At 33.3% G+C, this 15,205-nt stretch overlaps 1 protein-coding gene across 5 annotated transcripts in view; it reads right to left on the reverse strand.

The window, feature by feature from the left end:
• Positions 1 to 15,205, reverse strand: part of fbl (pantothenate kinase 3 fbl) — a 164,572-nt gene that overhangs the window by 13,077 nt on the left and 136,290 nt on the right. For 4 of the 5 annotated variants that reach the window (XM_081765679.1, XM_081765671.1, XM_081765696.1 and 1 more), the window contains exons 7-9: positions 14,581 to 14,757; positions 6,867 to 7,020; positions 1,155 to 1,268 (exon numbers count right to left, since the gene is read on the reverse strand). In XM_081765679.1, the coding sequence (XP_081621805.1) occupies positions 1,155 to 1,268; positions 6,867 to 7,020; positions 14,581 to 14,757 (445 nt within the window). The remainder of the gene's footprint in view (positions 1 to 1,154; positions 1,269 to 6,866; positions 7,021 to 14,580; positions 14,758 to 15,205) is intronic. The other variant, XM_081765705.1, reaches the window with a different exon arrangement.

Raw genomic sequence — 15,205 nt, forward strand, 5'->3', positions numbered from 1 at the left:
AACTTATGCGTGAACATCCACACAATGAAGTCAGTTAATTACGAAATTAACACTGTCAGCCATTGAAAAATTTTATGATTTAGCTCCGAGGCCTGTCATTAGATCCATACATTAATTTAGTTTCGCAATATTATCTGAAAAGAAGTAGTAGTCACGCGGAATTTTTGAAACTATACTGAATGTAAGTGGAAGCTTCACAAATCGTATAAACTGGAAAGAATTTACAGGTATACAGCCCAAGTCGCTACTGTGGTAAATGATCTAGTTATTCGAGCAAGAAGGAAACACCAATTTAGAAAAAAGAAAAGACACTTAAAACAAAGAATATGTCCAATTAAGCTAAAGTCGATCAATCAAAATAAGATAGACCATTCAAATACGAATGTTGTCCAAGTAGAGCCATGTATATACTCCTAATCAATGACATAGAGAACAATCTAATTTTTCACTTAACTACATACAAGAACCAATGCTAGTAAAAATATTGGAATTCATCTGGTCTACTTTTATCCTTTCATCTGGGCAGTTTTCGAGTCATACATCGAATTTTCAAGGAGGACAATGCAGATTAGTGGCACAGCACCCTCCTATGGTGGTGCAGAGTTCTTAATTCGATCCACGCCATATAACCTTGTCGTGGACAACATTGTGGCCGTAGGGTTTATCGGGATTTTAACGTTTCCTATCGCGCTATCATTCCACTAATTCTTTCATAATCATTCACTTTCCTTAATTATCCGTCTCCTTTAGCCTGAAGGACATAAGCTGTGACGTAAAGCTGTATTTTTATATTACATCGATTTCGCTGACTGTTATAAACACTGTTAAGACAATGGTAAGAAAACTTAGTGAAGATGGGATAGTTGATAATTAATTATACAATCCCACTTAATCCTTCTTATTAATATCGACCTGACAATGGTGATAACAGCCAGCGAAAATTAAACATGTAAATGATTTTTTTGAAGTACTATAAACAGAGCACAGAAAAGTAAGGTAAGTGTTTATTAAATTTATTCATAAGACACCTCTCCAAGCGGCTTATATGAACTAATTATGTATTATAGTTTTTAGCAATTACAGAAAATGGACACCTTAGTATGAAGTTTACACTTACGAACTATTAAACATTATGGAATTGATAGATAACTTACCTCATGCTCTAAGAAAAGAGCCTTCAATGTTCCTTTGGACCAATACTCCATAGCATAAGCTAGAAGTTTCATAGATATAGGATTTACTCGAAGAAAATTACCAACAAAAACCACCTAAAAAGCCAAACAAAATAAGAAATACGAATTTATCAAATATCATAAAATTGTATCATGAAGATAAAGATTTCGTCAAGCACTTCACGAATACTATAAACATGTCAATAAATTTGTTTACGATAAAGCTCAACTTACTAAAGTTCATGCAAACAAGAAATTTGTACTTACTAATGGACGTTATGGGATACACATTTATAAACTGAAATTACTAACTTTATGTCCGAAAGAAAAGGAAAAAAAAACTTTTGTTACATGATTTCAGTAGTCTCTGCTACTTTCTTGAGTAACTTCTTGAACTACTACGCTAGACTCATTGTATATCTTCAAATCCTGTGACTGTCCCGGAAGAAGACAACGACATTACTTTGAAAAAGTAGAGGAAAAAAAAATACGAACAACATTGATTTATGAAGCATTTTGTACTAGTATAGCAGTTCAAGAAGTTTTACTGAAGAAAGCAGCAAGAATAGTGAAATCATTTAACAAATGTATCTCTATATATATATTTAATGTTCCACGATTATGCACCGAGGTTAAAGGAAACGGTGATCCACAAAAATAAATAAGCATATATTAATGTGTTATATTTGCAATTCCACATTATGTAACATTTCGAAACTGTTTTGTTTAAATAATAGTGTGTTCTTTCACAATTATATGGAGAATCGTCGGACCGACAGAATATAGCATTTTTTGCAACGGAACTTTTAAAACCAAACCTTTTGTTTGAATCGCCCTATATTCTCAACGTAGATACAGTTTTGCACATCTATAGAGTATGGTAGTGATATTTGTTCAGCACATTATCTCCAAATTTATTACTTAGAAATCAATACAGAGATATTTAGTTTACATTAGTATACTACTTTAAAATTTATGATAATAATCATTCATGCAATACTATTGTGCAAACTTTTATGTATGTCTGGTACAAAAAAGCACAAATTATGCTTTTGAGAATATTGCAATTCACTGTATACTGAAAACTTACAAACTTAATGCTTGGTCAGTTAAATTTCTTAATGTTAGTTTTCGTCGATTATTTACACACGAATGCAGTAAACTGTGATTTACGGTGCCTTTTTTTTTTTCTTTCAATGTGAAATTAAAACTTCGTAGGTTAGCAATCCATGTTTTCAGTAAGCAAAAGTTTAAAGTTAAAATGATAACTCAAAAGCTATCTGTATTGTTATGTATACTTTTATTATTATTATTATTATTATTATTATTATTATTATTATTATTATTATTATTATTATTATTATTCCGTGTAACGTGGGTTCCTGTCACCACGGCATGGCGTGTCTTCAGGTTGCGGATCGAGAAGACCTCTAGATATAGAGGTTAGCTGCGAATATACTGAATAAGCAGTCACGGAGAGACGATTAGGAGTGGTCTTAAAGCTTGGGGGTTTGGGTAAAGCTAACAACCTCATCCTGTAAAAAAGGTACTTATTCAGTGTTCAAAATATTCACAAAAGCCTCGGACAAGGACTGATAACTTGGCACGACCTTAGCAAAAGAAAATGGACATGAGATTTTGAACATGGAATATTAGAAGTCTTTATAGGGCAGGCGCGTTAAAATCCGTAACGAGTGAGTTAGAGAAATACAGGATGAACCTAGTAGGAGTTCAGGAAGTTAGGTGGGAAGAAAATGGATCTGTTAATTCCGGAAATTTTACGTTCTTTTACAGGGAAGGAAATAAAAAGCACCAATTAGGAACAGGGTTTTTCGTTCAGAAACTAATATTGCCAGCAATTAAGCGGGTTGAATTTGTTACTGACAGACTTTCTTTTATTACTCTTAAGGATCGGTAGTGTGATATTATTGTTTTAAATGTACATGCCCCAACTGAAGATAAGAATGACGATATAAAAGACAGTTTTTACGAAGAAGTGGAACGGATATTTGACCAACTCCCGCGATACCATATGAAAATTCTATTAGGGGATTTCAATGCGAAGGCAGGACGAGAGGATATTTCAAACCGATTATAGGGAACGAAATTCTGCATAAGGAAAGTAATGACAACGGTGTTAGACTCGTGAACTTTGCAACATCCAAAAACCGAATCGTAAAGAGTACAAAATTCCGACATCGCGAAGTTCATAAATGCACTTGGACATCACCAGACGGAAAAACATACAATCAAATTGACCACGTTTTAGTAGATAGAAGAAGGCAATCTAGCATAAGTGATGTCCGGTCGTTTAGAGGGGCTGATTGTGACACTGATCACTACCTGGTAGCAAAGATAATAAGAGAGAGATTATCGTTGAATAAAAGAAATATTGAATGTCCGAAAACGGAGAGATTTAATTGAAAGAAATTAGATGAGAGTCAGGTAAGAGAAGAATACAAGATTGAAGTTTCGAATAGATTCTCGGCTTTAGAAGATTCGGAGTGCACTAGTGTTGAGGGCACTTGGATTGAAATTAGAGATAGTATTAAAATTTCAGCAAAAGAAAAATTCGGACACATGGAAATAGATAGGGACAAACCGTGGTTCGACCAGGAATGCATTAAACTAGCAGAGAAGAGAAAACAGGCAAAATTACGTTGGTTACAAAATCCGAATGAAATAACTACACAAAATTTCGCTGACATCAGGCGGGAAACTTCCAGAACTTTTAGAACAAAGAAACGCGATTTTTCGAAGGATAAAATTAAGGAACTTGAAGATAATAGTAAAAGTAAAAACATTCGGGACACGTATATGGGGATCAACGAATTTAAGAAAGGCTGTCAACCTCGTGCTTATATATTAAAGAAAGCTGACGGAACAGTTCTCACTGATACGGATAGCATCTTAAATAGATAGAAAGATTTCTTTGACGATTTGCTGAACACGCAGCCAAAAACTAATGTGCGTGGAGAAAAGGAGATACACACCGCAGAAATGTATATTCCAGAACCTAACAGAATAGAAATAGAAACCGATATAAAGAAATTAAAGAAACACAAATCTCCGGGTGTAGACGAAATTCCGGCTCAGTTAATTTTAGCTGGAGGCGAAAACTTGTGGAACAAGATACACAAACCCATTCTCCTTATCTGGAACAAGGAAGAATTGACACAAGAGTGGAAAGAATCATTGTTCCAATCCACAAGAAAGGCGACAAAACTGACTGTAATAATTATCGAGGCATTTCTCTTCTGTCAACATCTTATAAAATCCTTTCAAATATTCTATTAGCAAGATTGACCCCATACGCAGATGAAATTATTGGAGATTATCAGTGCGGATTTAGACGAAATCGATCAACTATCGACCAGATATTTACCATTCGCCAAATACTCGAAAAAAAGTAGGATTACAATACGCCGGTACATCAACTATTTATTGATTTTAGAAAGGCTTACGACTCTGTTAGGAGAGGAACATTATACAACGTTCTTACAGAACTTGGAACACCGAGAAAACTAATTAGATTAATTAAGATATGTTTAAATGAATCCCAAAGTAAAGTCCGGGTAGGAAAATTTTTGTCCACGAGCTTTCACGTCGAAAAATCTTTAAGTTTTACGTCCCACGATTATGCCGGTTAGGCTAAAGGAGACGGAGATGATGAGAGATGAGTGAAATGGTGGAATGAAGAAAGTAGGAGGAAACGAGAGAACCCCGAGAAAACCCACGAGCACGGTGTTTGTCCACCACAAAGTCCAGACGGCGCGAGCTGGCATCAAACCAGGGACCCCACGCACGCTCTACCACTGAGCCACCGCCCCCCCCCCTTTCACGTAGAAAATCGCCCGAAACAAGGAGATGCGTTGTCGTCATTATTATTCAACTTTGTCCTGTAATACACTATAAGGAAAATCAAAGATAGCAACCAGGACCTAGAGTTGAACGGTATTCACCAGGTTATGGCATATGCTGATGATGTAAATTTAATAGGGGATGACAGGAGAACAATAGAAACAAATGCAGAGATCTTATTAAACGCTTGCAGGAACATGGGTTTAGAAGTAAATGCAGAGAAAACTAAATACACGGAAGTGCGTCGGGACCGTAATACGGCAAATTATAGATGCGTTAAAATATTAAATAATATTTTTGATAAAGTGGATAGTTTCAAATATCTAGCTAGGATCAATATTAACAGACGAAAATCATATTCTCGAAGAAATTAAATGTCGACTAAAAGCACGAAATTCATGTTATTATTCGGTTCAAAATCTCTTGTTGTCGCGAATTCTATCGAGGAATCTGAAGCTTAAAATATACAAAACGATAATCATGCCTGTTGTTCTGTATGGTTTCGAAACATGGTCGCTTACTCTGAGGGAAAAACATAGACTGAAAGTATTTGAGAACAAGACCCTGAGACGAATATTCGGACCCAAGAGGAACGAGAATGGGGGATGGCGGAAACTTCATAACGAGGAACTACATACGTTATATGGTTTACCCAACATTGTTAGGGTCGTCAAGTCTAGGAGGCTTAGGTGGGCGGGTCATGTAGCTAGAATGGAAGAAAGTAGAAACGCTTTCAAAGTCTTGACTGGAAGACCAATAGGAAAACGATCATTAGGAAGACCTAGGCGCAGATGGGAGGACAATATTAAGATGGATCTCGCAGAGATAGGAATACGAAGTAGAAACTGGATCCAGTTGGCTAAGGATAGAAGTCAGTGGATTGAACCTCCATAAGCCATAGAGTTATTATTATTATTATTATTAATGATGTTGTTGTTGTTGTTGTTTTTGTTTTTATTATTATTATTATTATTATTATTAATAATAATAATAATAATAATAATAATAATAATAATAATAATAATAATAATAATAATAATAAATTTTTGTTCTCTGAAGATTATGTTGCTTCTCGTGAAAATTGGAAGAACGACTATGAACATACTTTCTCGTTTTATTCTAAAATAGAGAATTCATTTTTACTTTCCATGGTCATAGTTACTTGAAACTCATTAAATGTAATCCATTTACATTTTAAATACTGTAAGAGTAGACCAACACTACAATATACGTGATAACTGTTTCGTTTTTGATATATGACAACACTTCAAATTTTCATGAGTTAGCAACATATCTTCAGAAAACAAAAATGCAAATTTAACACTTCTTAGATGGACTTTATGCAATTGCTACCTTCAAAGTTGTGTCGAAACAATTCCAACATTTGTTCATTACACAGAGTTAGGTAGAAAAACCATTAGTAAAATCTACCAAATGCACCTTATCCTAATCAAGGTTGATGTAAATTATCCTTGTTTAATAGTCTATTTCAGTAATCTACATAGGCAAAAATTTTTATTTTTAAAAATATGCCATGATATGGTTGATCATCTGTCACAATATATAATTGTCTCACTTAAATAAACTTTAACTTTACTCTTCCTTCCCTCACATTTATTAACTTCTAGTTTCAACAAGATGATGCTTACAGTAAACACTTATATGCAATCTGTGCTGTAAGTTTACATTATATTATATTATTAAGAAATTGGTGAGTGACATTTATTTTTCTTGATTGCTAACATTTATATCTGAATACTCGCCGAAAATAAGGGAAGTACCTTCGGGATTCTTTCAACCTGCATTGATTGAGAAAAAAAAATCAACACTTACCTTGTCTATTTTTTCATTTAATGCGCACATCCGCGCTATAGAGCCAATATTATTTGTAATTGTCACTAAAGTTGCTCTGGCAAGGTCTTCTTTTGTTACTTTGGCTCTTTTCTCTTTAGAATTCATCTGTCCAAAGCTGTGAATATTAAAAAAACTGTTCGGATAGTTACAGTTACTAACAAATCAAACACAAGATCTATACTATAGAATAACTTAGAACGAAATAAAAATGAAATATGAAAAAAAGCAAAAAGTAGAGAGAAAATAAAAAGATTAAAAGAAAGGGTATTCCGCTACTACAATCTACTCAATCAGTGTATCCTATTACCTAAATAACAAAAGGGCATTTTGTTATTACAATGTAACTTATTACACGAATAATGGCAATGCATTCCGTTAGTACAACCTACTCAATTTCACTCCATCTGAATAATGAGATGAAATTTCCAATTTAAGTAATTTGAAATTAATAGAAATGATGTAATCTTTACTTTTGCATATTTTACTTAAGGGTAAAATGCGCCGCAATTTTAAGAAGGCTGCTAACTTCATTCAGTTGAACATGAACTTCTGGCCAGTTGTCTAAACTTTTGCATGGGAATATTTTTCATTGACTTTCTCTCAGTGTTTCTAGCTTCTTTAGCGATTGGAGTGTATAATTCTTCAGCTAATTGCAGCAGCCTTCGTGTATTTTATCTTCGTCTCCTTGGCTGTGACGATATTCTAAGCATGCACGAAAGGCCACGAAACGCATTATTGCTTAACATCACCAGTTGCACAAAGCACTTGGCAGAATGAGATATTCGAACTAAGACATAAAAAGTAGTCGCGTTCCTTGCACTATAAATTTTACATCACAGTTGTGTGTCAATCTGTTAGCAAATAAGTAACATTGTATACAAATATGAGTTCTAGTGATGTAGATGCAATAGTGCCTTATCGAAATTATTTGTTTTAGTGTAGTGGTTGACATGTTTGCATTATTTCATACAGATCGCATATGCATATGTTGCTATATCACGTTTATGCTTGAGATTCATATATATGAGAACAGCATGTGTTCGTGTAATATATGAATCGAACCAATACTCTTTATTTACAGTGCTAATTATTATTCTTAATTTCGATTTAAAATAGTGTGTTTGTCAGGTATCGAGAGCTGTAGAGAAGCAAAAATAGTACATTGCATTATATTTGCTTCCTGATAGATCGCAGTAAACGAACTGCTTTTGTGTTCGTGACTTATGCACAGTACTTTGATACGCAATATTGAGCTTCACTCTCGCAAGAACGTGGGTTAATCCCAATGTTGACAAACTTCACTATAATGACAATTTAGTATTATTACACTCAAAGCTTAGGTTTTTATCATATGATACATAAAACATTTTCGCATTAAAATCAAATTTAATTATCTCATTTTGAGGAACGGTGTGTAACTGCATTCCAGAGCAAATTACCATTATGGTTTTGTAAATAAGGACATTAAAAACAGAATAATTAACTGATAACATGCGGAAGCAACTTATTTTTAATTTTCTTTAACAGAAATATGAAGTAGCACTAGCTATATTTATTTAGAGCTGAAAGAAAGTGTTGCCACACCTTTACAATATTTAATATGTAAATGAATTTGATGCACCGAGTTTCAAATAACGGTGACCCCCTAATGAAATTCAAAGTGACTTCTCTATTTTAGAGTAGGAGAAGGAAATAGATTTGAATCTGTAGATTTATAAAGGTACCAACTAATCAGCCCAATATTCACCCCATTTGATGATGAAAGCACCGAAGTTGATCGAGTTTTACGCTAAATCTACAGATGAGATTCAAATGCTCAGCTAATTCTTTATTTTTATTTAAAAATGACAAGGGTAAGACGAAGTCAGAAATTAAAAACATACAAATTTATACAAGATATAAGTTAACTCAACATTTCTGCTAGCCTAGTGGTTAGCGCGCGCTTCTGGTTCATGTGATCATGGATTCAGTTCTAGGGTGGAACAGCATTGGAAGCATTACGGTTATTCGTACATCTTAAACTGCAGATCCGTCTTAAATGCCTGGATGCTGAACCAGACGCTAAATTTCAACAGATGCACAACAACAACGAAGCCAGATAAAATCAAGAGACGAGTACGCACTGCATGCTCTAGTGTGTGAAAATAATTCGACGAATTTCTCCTACTTATTACCATCACTATGTTAACATGATAGTAACACTCATATCATTAATATCATTGTGCACAACTCAAAAATTGTGGTGTAGCCCTTGACTTGACACAAGTGATTTTAGATTCTACTGTGGTACTGTAAACCGCTCGTTTGGAAGTCGAGATAGTGTGATAAGGAGTGGCCTATTTTGAAAGGACTAATCTTATATAACGTTTTGTGCAGTTACCAATTGCACTGGATTCAAACTCCGGTCGTGGTTCGAAGCCTTAGTTAACGATATGTCTTGTCCTTCATAACCTCGGTGTTACACAGGAAACAAAATACAAAACGATTTTCGAATGTTATTTCATAATAAGAAATTCCTCCCATTAATTAATTTCTACTCTGTTCAATCATATTCATAATCATAGCGCAGATCTATGAACTAGTAAAATAAAGTACCAACGCCTGAAGAGGACAGATAAAAGTTAACCTTAAACTCCCTCAACCAAAGAAATGAGCTCCCACCACCTCTATATTTAGCTGTAATTAATCGTTATTACACTGAATCCCTTACATTAAAATGCATTACAAATACGATCTAAACTGAAAGTTGAACTTATAAACAAAATGGAAAATAGTAAATAAGGAAAACTAATTCAATACAACGCTCAAAACATAAATAGCATTATAAATAAAAACACAGACGAAAGGAAGATACAGGAAGTAAAATTTATGTAGCTGTGAATGAGAATAAACTGTTAAATACATGTAACGAATCATAAATGTTAAAAGACCTAGCTGAAAATTCATAATAAGAGGTAGAACATTTTAGCAAACAGATACTACAAATAATGTTCAATACTCAGTAAAAACACCACCATTCTAAAAATATATTATGAGATTAAAAATGAACTGAACCAAGTTTGAATAAACATTTTTGTTAAATATTTCTTTATTTATAGTACACTCGATGTCTTTTTACTAGTTTAAATAAACTAAGCTGTTCTCTATTGTGTTATGGATTTATTGAGTAATCATCAACATCTAAACTTCCCTCTATTCATAAGCAGCATTATCAAAGCAAAGAAAAGATACACTGTATTAAAGTGGGAAGATTAATGGAATTATGCAAATAACTATATATACAACGCACCTTGATGTTTTTAGTATAGGTTTTCTCCAGTGAGTGTAAAAATCTTAAATCGTTATGCTTCTTTTGTGGCTGGTGAGGAACGAACTGTTTAGGTTAATGACATTATTCCAGCTTATGCCCAGACAACCTATATTGGAGTTTTATTTTCACTTCTTTGCTCAAATAAATAAATAAAATAAATACATTCCTGACTTTCTATGAACGATCAATTCTTTTTGAAAATGTGTATTTTATCAATGTTCGTGCTTTGTGTACCTATGTATATTGTGTTTGGTAAGTTATCACGTCTTCATCGTACAAGTAATTACTTTTTAATTCAAACGAAACAATCAAAATAAAACACTGATATGGAGACTATAGACAGACACGTAGAACAAGATTTTTACAATGTACAAAAGCCTCAGTAGACCTCAAGATATTTGTGTTTTTGAGCTAAATGTATTAGAGAATATACTTTACATGGACAATTAATTCCATTCATCTTATCCCCATTAACACTCTGTTTCTTACTTGTATTGATAATGCTGCCAATGAGTGCGAAAATTATTTTTAAAAATCCTAATACAGTAGAAAAGAACAAGGTAAGTGAATTTTGAATTTATTATAAGACGGCTCATTAAGCAGGTTACATTAGTAGTAATTTAAATATGACTCATTTGTTACGGGTTTGTTAGAGTTTCTGCACGAAAAGTTTAACTCCGATTTTGCAACATTCCTTATCAACACTTCGTAAATAGCGGAAGACCGATTTCCTACCCAAATGAATGAAGCCGCGTAAACACGCGGTTTTTTAAATTTCATTGAGTAAAATTAGTCAAATGAGACTTCATTAATTATAAACTGATTCTGCACTTTCACGAAACATTTTATGATTTAAACAAATAACGTACTACTGTACAACGAATGATTAAGGTCATGAAAGAATAAGTTATTTTCCTTTCGCAATCGAGGAAAGCATATTTTACATCCTATGTATCAAATTACTATCTCAACAAACAGGTCGGCTATTTATCTTGTACCTTTAAACTAACAGAACATTGTTTGATATACTCTGCAATACCACCCGAAATAAAACCTTTTGAACAAAGTAAAATTTGGAATTCTTTGTAACGTTGTCCATACTTGTTAGAAATACGCCATACCATGGTCCAGGTATTCGACACTAAGGTACTTTCACGATATGCACTGACACATCCGTCTCACTTGCGTTATTATTGTTGTAGAGGCGTCCAAAGTTACCATGTTTACGGATGTTTATGATACTGTAGCATCCTTACTTTATAACGATGAATAACAAATGTGGTATCTTAAGTTTTCGATTAACACGTAGATTTTAAATATGTAGCAACCTGGCGCAGTGCCATTACAAAATATATACATATATTAACTTTATGTTGAGTTGACAACACTGTTAATCGGGTGGTATTGCAGAGTTTATTAAACAATGTCCTCCTGTAGATATTTACACGTTGCAAACTTTCACTGAATTTTATCTATTAGTTGGAAAGTTACACGGGCGTTTATGTTAAAGGGTCCACCCTATATATACGAATCTGTAGGTCAGACGGTAAATATTAGGAGTTCGGAGCAGTAAGAGGGAACTCAACAAAGGCTTGTTTCCTGAAAATGAGACTCTGAACGGTCAAAATAATCGTCCATTTATTTTGAATCTGTATTTTCTAAGGGAAAGAGGAAGACCTTTTACAAACTATACATATGGCAAGAGAATTAGCTACCACAGAGAAGTTTAGTATTGCTACTCAAAACCTCAAATGTAATTTTTCGAGTGTTCGGATTGCATGTAATGCCTTTTATCTAACTAAATTGAGTTCTTATGTTCTAATTCGACTCTCAGTCATAACATGAAATAAAATAACGACAGACACATATCGTTTTATATACAAAGCTAGATGTTCCGTTGGAATTTAGATTAATGAAAATCCTAAAATATTACATAATAGAAAGAAAGGCTAAAAAAACAGAGGCAGAGACAAAATCTGTGATTGGACAACATCGAGGCTAGTATGCCTCCCATCTATGTGGACTATGTAACTATCTCTCACATCCATTCTACATCGACAACAACATATTTGTACTCGATTTCTCCATTTTGTTCAATCTTTTTTTTTTTTTTTTTTTTTTTTTTTTGCCTATTTCTTTAAAATTTTACATGCATGCATAATCTCGATAACAATCCATAATTTAATCAATTCCAACTCAGGTTCTCTACGTTACTTACGTCTACATCAAATTTTTGAGAACTTAATAACGATCACAAATTCAGAACATATTAACAATTTAGTTATGTAAATAGCCATTGTTTACAAAAACACAAAATGTCACTAACAGTTTTAGTTTTGTTTCAATATTTGTCATGCAGATGAGCTACCTCCTAGGCTCACAGTTAATGCCTTTACGTTCGGTAAACAAGTTTGTAGATTTAAATTGTGCTTGATAGAGCAACGCCTCGCATAAAAACAAGACTAGGTGTTCGAATCCCAAGTTATAGTAGTTTCCCCTCCTTCATAGCTCCAGCCAGCATTATATAAGGATGGCAATGAATCCCTTGATTCTGAAGGATGATTTATGGAGTTAACGAGTAAAATATGTAGGATACGGCTTATACAGTTTTTAAATGCATCATGTGCGACCAATTGTATCACGAAACGTTTTAAAAGTAGTAGTAGTAATAATAATAATAATAATAATAATAATAATAATAATAATAATAATAATAATAATAATAATAATAATAATAATAAGTTTTATTAGTAATGTATGATTTTTTAAAATCTTAACCAAGTTTCATCGTGCGAATCGAATTAATGTAGTCCCAGCCAAATGTGAATAGCAAAAGGAAACTGTGAGTCGTCGAGTCACTCACTGACCCTACGACAACAAAGTCGCTTGAATATAGGGGTGTATAATGTCACATTGTTAAAAAGGTGATTATGCAAAGTTGCCCACCGATTTGACGTATGTTATTCCATTTGGTTTTAATTTTAAGAGGTTAACTTCATTCTTAAATGTAATTCCATCAAAGAAATTTGGAACATATTGCATTCACGTCTATTTCATATAAAATTTATCTTCATTTAAATCTGTCAACGCTAAAGTAAATCGCTAAATTAAACACAGTGGAAGCTAATACTAGCTAAAAAGACTTGCTAAAACATAAAAATATAATACTATTACCTTGTTACTACTAATATATTTCAATTTTCAGTCTGGAATCAGAATATTTAAAGGCATATTAAATAATATTCCATTATAAAAGTATTGTCAATTACCTCTAAACTTGAATACAACATAAAGTAACATCACTCCGTTAATTTAGTAAATACGTAACATTTATTAAAATATATTTTGTCTCTTAACTAAACCAATAATGTAATTGTGTAACTAAAGTATAGAAGGAGAATTGATGATTTTCCCTTCGCAATACTCCCCAAAATACTATAAATTAGCTCCTAATGTTGCTACACTCTATAGGAATAATGAAAATCAGAAAATAGTAAATTTAATAATTATACGATAAGGGTAAACTACAACATGAACATTAAATAATTTCAAAGAAAGAAAAAAATCTTTTCAAATTGTTGGTTGGTTGATTTGTAGTTTAGTGTCTTTTTCAGAGCGAGGCTATATGAGACTTAGATCTACAGCTTAACGTGAGATCCGAACCATATGACTTCTCCCCGGGAATCGAAGCCGGGGTTATCGCGCCGAATGCTAACCATATAGCCAAACGGAATTCTATAACTTCTCAAAGTGTGCATAATGTATACTTGTATACTATTGCAATACTGTTTCATCCTATTTTTATTTCTGATTTCTTCATTACTTTTTTTAAATTTTTTTTTTCATTTTTCCTATGACACTGACAGTTTGGACAGCGAAAATATCATAGTATTAACAAAAATGATAACTTTAATATTATAGTGAAACATATTGCACACCGGTGGAAGAGAGTTACAACTCAAAAAATGGAAATTTTGAGTTATCATCGCTGAAAAGAGAATAGAGAGAGAGAAACGAGCTCTACCTGGTGGTATTTTCACATAAACGTAACTAAACAAATTAACCCTTTAGATGGCAGAAATACCAGTATTCCAGGGAGCGATTTTGATAGAATAACAAACTTTAAAAGTCATGTTCCCACAAATGTGTATTTTTGACTTGTAACAGTCTTCTACGGGGTATGCGATATGTAAAATACATGACATTGTTATTTTTCAGTAATATCAAATATTGGAGTTGTTTTGATTACGCATTACGTTCCTGGCAGAGATAAAGTTTAACATTAAAAAAATAGTACAGTAAGTAATATTGGTTCAGTTCTTTATTAATCTCATCCGATATTTGGTTATAAGCCTAGAATAATATTGAAGTCAGTAGTCTTACCTGCTAGCAACCAAATCTCCTGGCAGCCCAAACCGTTCATAATCTCCTCCATAAATGTCCCTAACTAATTTGTCAACTCTCGTATGATCACCTTCAGTAGCCAACTCAATAGCTTCCTCAAACGTATTGCATCCCGTGAGTAAACAACACAGGCCAAGGAATGTGCCGCCACCTAAACTAGAGGAAAGAGGACATTCTAATCAATCTCCATCTCCTTGTTTTCTGATCATTCACAAATGAAAATACAGTAGGACATCGATAATCCGAACGTCAAAAATCCGAACGCGGTCTCTAGTAGCTAGTGACAGTTCAATTTTCCTTGCGTGAAGTCAGTGTTTTTACACAAGCTTATTCATATGTAATTGTTTGTCATACTTTTTTTTTTTATTTATTTATTTTCCCTTAGGACTATACAAGTTAAGTTTTAAGTGTGAGTTACAAGAACAGTGTAATTTAGTGTACGAGCAGGTTCTTCAGAAACATTAAATGTAAGTAGCCTTACGTATGGTATTGTAATTACTGTATGTACTATATAACCACTGTATCCATAAAAGAGCATACCGTACAGTATACTTAAGCTTAAATAACATTTTATTGGCCATTTTCGAAAATCCGAACTACCTTT

The sequence above is a fragment of the Thermobia domestica genome, chromosome 1 (assembly GCF_964235325.1).
Source record: "Thermobia domestica chromosome 1, izTheDome1.hap1.1, whole genome shotgun sequence".
Lineage (NCBI taxonomy): Eukaryota > Metazoa > Arthropoda > Insecta > Zygentoma > Lepismatidae > Thermobia > Thermobia domestica.